The sequence below is a fragment of the Xylocopa sonorina genome, unplaced genomic scaffold, assembly GCF_050948175.1.
Source record: "Xylocopa sonorina isolate GNS202 unplaced genomic scaffold, iyXylSono1_principal scaffold0242, whole genome shotgun sequence".
Taxonomy (NCBI): Eukaryota; Metazoa; Arthropoda; class Insecta; order Hymenoptera; family Apidae; genus Xylocopa; species Xylocopa sonorina.
The window spans coordinates 370,290-377,578 of record NW_027490313.1 but is presented as its reverse complement, the minus strand read 5'-3'; the positions used below and the strand labels follow the sequence as shown (position 1 = coordinate 377,578).

General features: G+C 50.1%; 1 protein-coding gene across 1 annotated transcript; it reads right to left on the bottom strand.

The window, feature by feature from the left end:
• Window positions 1-5,553: 5,553 nt before the first annotated feature.
• On the bottom strand, window positions 5,554-6,400 carry LOC143432446 (uncharacterized). Its single transcript, XM_076909116.1, has 2 exons — window positions 5,826-6,400; window positions 5,554-5,758 (listed from the first exon to the last, which is right to left on the bottom strand). Exons 1-2 carry the CDS (start codon window positions 6,398-6,400, stop codon window positions 5,554-5,556), a joined length of 780 nt encoding a protein of 259 aa, XP_076765231.1.
• Between the last annotated feature and the right edge of the window lie 889 nt (window positions 6,401-7,289).

Genomic DNA, 7,289 nt, shown 5'->3' with positions numbered 1-7,289 from the left:
TTTAAGAAGCATTAGAACACTATTGCTACGATAAATAGACATTCGCAAACGCTATTTCCTTGCAAGGAAGTGTCGCATTTACATTCATTTGAAGTGTAGACGAGGTATACATGACACTTCGCAATTCATATTATATCTTACCATGAAACATAGAAATGAGATGCGATATCGCGTTTTAAGAAGCATTAGAACTCTATTGCTACGATACCTGGACATCTGCAGACGCTATTTCCAAGCAGGGAAGTGTGGCATTTACATTCATTTGAAGTGTAGACGAGGAATACATGACACTTCGCAAATCATATTATATCTTACATGAAACATAGAAATGAGATGCGACTATAGCGTTTTAAGAGGCATTGGAAATCTATTGCTACGATACGTAGACACCTGCAAACGCTATTTCCTAGCGAGGAAGTGTCGCATTCACATTCATTTGAAGTTTAGACGAGGAATACATAACACTTCGTAAATCATATTATATCTTACCATGAAACATTGAAATGAGATGCGATATAGCGTTTTAAGAAGCATTAGAACTCTATTGCTACGATACGTAGACATCTGCAAACGCTATTTCCTTGCAAGGAAGTGTCGCATTTACATTCATTGAATCGTAGACGAGGAATACATAACACTTCGCAAATCATATTATATCTTACCATGAACACATAGAAATGAGATGCGATATAGCGTTTTAAGAAGCATTAGAACTCTATTGCTGCGATACCTAGACATCTGCAGACGCTATTTCCTTGCAAGGAAGTGTCGCATTTACATTCATTTGATGTGTAGGACGAGGAATACATAACACTTCGCATATCATATTATATCTTACCATGAAACATAGAAATGAGATGCGATATCGCGTTTTAAGAAGCATTAGAACTCTATTGCTACGATACGTAGACATCTGCAAACGCTATTTCCATTGCAAGGAAGTGTCGCATTTACATTCATTTGAATCGTAGACGAGGAATGCATAACACTTCGCAAATCATATTATATCTTACCATGAAACATAGAAATGAGATTCGATATCGCGTTTTAAGAAGCATTAGAACACTATTGCTTCGATACGTAGACATCTGCAAACGCTATTTCCTTGCAAGGAAGTGTCGCATTTACATTCATTTGAAGTGTAGACGAGGAATACATGACACTTCGCAAATCATATTATATCTTACCATGAAACATAGAAATGAGATGCGATATCGCGTTTTAAGAAGCATTAGAACTCTATTGCTACGATAGGTAGACATCTGCAAACGCTATTCCTTGCAAGGAAGTGTCGCATTTACATTCATTTGAAGTGTAGACGAGGAATACATGACACTTCGCAAATCATATTATATCTTACCATGAAACATAGAAATGAGATGCGATATCGCGTTTTTAAGAAGCATTAGAACTCTATTGCTACGATAGGTAGACATCTGCAAACGCTATTTCCTTACAAGGAAGTGTCGCATTTACATTCATTTGAAGTGTAGACGAGGAAAACATAACACTTCGCAAATCATATTATATCTTACCATGAAACATAGAACTGAGATGCGGTATCGCGCTTTAAGAAGCATTAGAACACTATTGCTACGATAGGTTAGACATTTGCAACGCTATTTCCTTGCAAGGAAGTGTCGCATTTACATTCATTTGAAGTGTAGACGAGGAATACATAACACTTCGCAAATCATATTATATGAGGGCAATGTAACGGGAGTAAGAAATCACACTCGACCTTTTTGCCACAATTTAATATAAAACAATCAACAACAGTTATCAATAGCGAAACAATAATAAAACAATAGTTCTTAATGTTGGGGGGCGGTGCTACGGCTACGATTTCTTTTTACGTCGCTACGCGACTCTAGTGAAACTCAATTTGACCTCACAATTCTTAACGAATATGGAGGTTGCTCTAACGAACAGGGTGTTCTCGCCGAACTGTTCTAACCGAACTATATGCTAGCGTTGTTCTAACAGAACTATGTGCTTGCGTCGTTCTAACGAACTGTCCGAATCGAACTGTCGCGAGGACGAAAATGTCGTCCCTTAAAAATGTCGTATAGAAAAGGATGGGAAATCCCAGTATGAAAAGGATGGATGCACAGACGAGGAGAGTGAACGTTTCCACGAAACGTAACGGACGGAAATTGGTCATAATAAACCACGTTCAAGGATCTATCGTACGCGACTGGCAATGCTCAGTCGCAACGAAATCTTAAGGGAAACAATTGCTTGGCCCAGATGATGGACACAAACCAGACGGGTATCGGTTTAGGAAACGCGCGGGCCTGGTCGCCAAGTGCTAACCCGCGGTGGCCAGACCTGCGCCTGTGTCGTAGGAACGCATTGTTATTTCTTTAGAGAATTTACGACTCGAAAATACCAGGAATCGTAGCCGCCACATCACCCCCCTGCCAGTGATTGATCCAATCACGATAATTGTAGACGATCGGGGAAACGAACGCGTCTCCCGGATCGTGTCGTCCTGAGTGGTGCCTCCGGGACGGTTGCCGCTGACGGGGTCCGTGGTTCTTCGGGCGGCGTGTGGTACGTTGGCCTATCATCCGCGTCCTGGATGACGTAGGCTGGCTTCAGGCGGTCAATACTGACCGTTGACCGCTTGCCCCTGATGTCCAGGGTGTAGAATTTCTCGGTCCTTGACAGGACCTTGAACGGTCCATCGTACGGCGGTTGCAGGATCCCTTTAACCGCGTCGTTGCGTACGAAGACGTAGTCCGCCTCCGGTAGATTTTTAAAGATGAAAGTACGGCGTGCGCCGTGTCGACTGCCAGCAGCCGGAGCGATGCTGCGGAAATGCTGGCGCAGTCGTTGGACGAAGTCCTCTGGACGGTGGTCCGCTCCTTCCGGATGTGGGGCGAGAATTCGCCGGGCAGGCGTAGAGACTCGCCGTATAGAAGGTCCGCCGATGTCGCGTGGAGGTCCTCTCGCCATGCTGCCCTGATGCCCAGAAGGATGGTTGGTAGTACCTCCGTCCATGTGGTGTTGGCGTGGCAGCGGATCGCTGCTTTCAGTTGTCGGTGGAAACGTTCCACCATGCCGTTGGCTGCCGGGTGGTAGGCCGTGGTCCTCCAGTGGGTCGTACCTGTCAACTCCGTAAGGTGTTTAAAAAGGTGCGACTCAAATTGCCTACCTTGATCGGTGGTGATCCTCGCGGGCGTGCCGAACCGGCTGATCCAACCCCTCGTAAAATGCCCGCGCCACGGTGGCTGCCTCCTGGTCCCTCAGGGGTATCGCCTCAGGCCAACGGCTGAAGCGGTCGATGCAGGTGAGGCAATACCTGAAACCTTCAGACATCGGTAAAATTACAATGTCCAAATGTACATGTTCGAACCTCCCTGAGGGCGTTGCGAAGTTGCCTGGCGGTTGCTTGCACGTGCCGTGTCACCTTGCACCGTTGGCATTCCAGGCAACTTCGAGCCCACTCTCGGCAGTCCTTCTTGATGGACGGCCAAACGTAACGCTCCGTTACGAGTTTGACCGTCGCGTTGATTCCGGGATGCGCCAGGCGGTGGGACGGCGTTGAAGCCGCTCGTCTAAATGGTCCAGTGATGTAAGGCCTCATGGTCTCCGTTGATGCGTCACAATAGACGCTGGTTACCGGTCCCTGGCAGGGTCACCTTCTTCAGGTGAAGCGTGGTCCCGGTGTTGGCACGCAGGTATGCCTGCAGCTCTTCGTCGCTGCTCTGCGATTGCGCTAGCGCGTCGTAGTCCAACGCCTTCCTCTAGCGTTCCACTCTGGATAGGGCGTCGGCGACGATGTTATCCTTGCCGGCGATATGACGTATATCCGTCGTGAACTGGCTTATAAAGTCCAGGTAGCGAAATTGCCTGGGCGTGCACTTCTCCGGCTTCTGCTTGAACGCGAACGTGATGGGTTTGTGATCGGGTAAACACCGTGAACGTTCGCGCCTCCACCATGTGGCGGAAATGTTTAATAGCCAGGTAGATCGCCAGCAGCTCTCGGTCGTAGGCCCCGTAATTCTTCTCGGTGGGGCTGAGTTTCTTCGAGAAGAAGGCTAACGGCTCCCAATGATCGCCGTTGCGTTGTTGGAGGACCCCACCAACGGTGAAGTCTGATGCGTCGCATGTCAGCGACAGAGGGCGCGTCCGCCTTAGGATGAGCTAGCAGCGCGGCTTGTGCAAGGCCTTGCTTGCACTCTCAAAAGCCGCGGCTGCTTCGGGGGTCCAATTGACCGGCGCCCGACCCTTGACGCCATCGTGTAACAGGTCGTTCAGGGGCGCCTGCACCTGTGCGGCCCTAGGTCTGAACCTTCTATAAAAGTTTAGCATACCTAGAAACTGCCGTAGCTGCTTCGCTGTGGTAGGCTGCGGGTATCTCCGCGATGGCCCTCCACCTTGTCTTCTAACGGCCGAGAACCTTCGCGTTACGAGGTAGCCCAAAAACTTAACCTCGGACTTTCCGAAGTGGCATTTCGACGGGTTAACCACCACGCCGTATTGCTTCAGCCGCTTAAACAGCACCTCCAGGTGCTGTCGGTGCTCCTCTTCGGACGATGAGGCGACGAGGATGTCATCGATGTACGCATAACAAAAGTCCAACCCGCGTAACACTTCATCGATGAATCGTTGGAAAGTCTGTGCCGCGTTACGTAGTCCGAACGACATGAACGGGAACTCAAACAGCCCGAACGGTGTCGTTATCGCGGTCTTATGCACGTCTTCCGCGGCGACGGGAATCTGATTGTAATGCGCGCACTAAGTCGATGGTAGAGAATATCGTCTTACCATGAAGTGCCTGCGCGAAGTCCTCGATATGCCGCACCGGGTATCTATCGGGCAGCGTCCGTGCGTTGAGACCCCTGTAATCGCCACAGGGTCTCCATTCGTCCTCTCCTTTCTTCGGCACCATGTGCAACGGAGAAGACCAGCTGCTCTCCGACGGTCGAACGATGCCTAGCTGCATCATAGTTTCGAACTCCTTTTTCGCCGCCTTCAGCCGATCAGGTGCGAGTCGGCGGGGTTTGCTTGTCACTGGCGGCCCCGGTGTCGTGCGGATGTAATGCACGGTCGAATGTGCAGTCTGCGACGGTGATCCCTCTGGCCGAGTGATCTCCGGGAATTTTTGCAGCACCTCGTGGAACATCGAACCGCCATGCACGGTTTTAATGCTCGGAATCGACGAGGCCTGCTTGGTCGTCCAACCGGACACTGATATTGACGTCGTCTGATCCAACAGACGACGATTTCGCACATCGACTAGCAACCCATAATGGTACAAAAAGTCCACACCAATTATGGGTTTTCTTACCTCGGCTACCACAAAACGCCAGGTGAACGCGCGGCGTAGCCCGAGGTCTAAGGTTATTGTCACTGTCCCGTACGTAGGGATCTCCGTCCCGTTCGCCGCGTAGAGAAGATACTGCGACTTTTCCCGATTGCCACGAGCCATCGCTCTCGGGATTACACAGAGGTCGGCGCCTGTGTCGACCAAAAACTGCGTCTTCGTCGCGTAATCGACTACAAATAGACGGCGATTCGTCGGGGCAGCGTCGTCCGCCGTCATTAACGACTGCCCTTGGCGTTTCCCGACGAGTGCCAGTTGCACGGCGGTGTGCAGATATGGGCCTGCGAGCCGAATTTCCAATGGTAGTAACACCTACCTCCTCGTAGCTCGAGGCGTCGTCGGGCAGCTGAACCGGATCGCGAACGTCGAGGTGATCTTCCCCGCTCTCCGTCACGTCGCGAAGGTCTTCCCCGGTTCACTTCTCTGCGGAGGGTCGCGATTTCTTCTCGCAGCTGACTAATACACTCGTGAACCGAGGCGTCAGCGCTACCGCTTCCATGTGTATTTTCCGCCGGCCGCTCCGGCGGAGGCGGAAGCTACCGCGATCTTGGCGCTGCCGTGGTAGGTTTCGGACACGGCGTCCGCCACTTCCGCAATGCGGTCCAACTCCGCGTCCCGCATCGTGGCGAGAATCAGCTGCAGGCTCGCAGGTAGCCGACCCATCCACAGGGTCTTCAGCACGTTGTCCGATACGGTCGTACCGGCCAGGTTTCGGAGGTGGCGCAAAAATTGCGACGGTCTTCTGTCGCCCATTTCCTCGGATTCCAGGAGGCGCCGGGTCTTCTGCTCCTGCGACGAGCTCAACCGACGGATCAGCTCCGTCTTCAGCTTCTGGTACGGCGTGGCAGCAGGTGGATTCATGATAATATCTCTCACCTCCATGGAGTACTGCGTTGGCAACGCACCGAGGATATAGCCGTACCTGGTGTGCTCCGTGGTTACTCCTGCGGCCTCGAAACTGCGTTCCGCGATAGTAAACCACATCTCCGGATCCGCTGCGTAAAAATCCGGTAGACGGACGGCCACGCGATCCACGGAGGCACCGGAGTGAGATGGTGTAGCCATAATGATGTTATGCACCAACCACAAAAAACGTTCCGCACTACTGTTATATGTTACGACGGATCACTACCGCACTACACGTTCGGTGATCACGTCGGGGTCACCAATAATTGAGGGCAATGTAACGGGAGTAAGAAATCACACTCGACCTTTTTGCCCACAATTTAATATAAAACAATCAACAACAGTTATCAATAGCGAAACAATAATAAAACAATAGTTCTTAATGTTGGGGGCGGTGCTACGGCTACGATTTCTTTTACGTCGCTACGCGACTCTAGTGAAACTCAATTTGACCTCACAATTCTTAACGAATATGGAGGTTGCTCTAACGAACAGGGTGTTCTCGCCGAACTGTTCTAACCGAACTATATGCTAGCGTTGTTCTAACAGAACTATGTGCTTGCGTCGTTCTAACCGAACTGTCCGAATCGAACTGTCGCGAGGACGAAAATGTCGTCCCTTAAAAATGCGTATAGAAAAGGATGGGAAATCCCAGTATGAAAAGGATGGATGCACAGACGAGGAGAGTGAACGTTTCCACGAAACGTAACGGACGGAAATTGGTCATAAATAAACCACGTTCAAGGATCTATCGTACGCGACTGGCAATGCTCAGTCGCGACGAAATCTTAAGGGAAACAATTGCTTGGCACAGATGATGGACACAAACCAGACGGGTATCGGGTTTAGGAAACGCGCGGGCCTGGTCGCCAAGTGCTAACCCGCGGTGGCCAGACCTGCGCTGTGTCGTAGGAACGCATTGTTATTTCTTTAGAGAATTTACGACTCGAAAATACCAGGAATCGTAGCCGCCACAATATCTTACCATGAAACATAGAAATGAGATGCGATATAGCGTTTTAAGAAGCATTAGAACTCTATTGCTGCG

Coding starts and splice junctions, on each gene's coding strand:
- LOC143432446 (XM_076909116.1), bottom strand. CDS start 6,400: ATGGCTACACCATCTCACTCCGGTGCCTCCGTGGATCGCGTGGCCGTC. Junction 5,759..5,825: donor GGAAAATACACATGGAAGCG/GTAGCGCTGACG, acceptor GACCCTCCGCAG/AGAAGTGAACCGGGGAAGAC.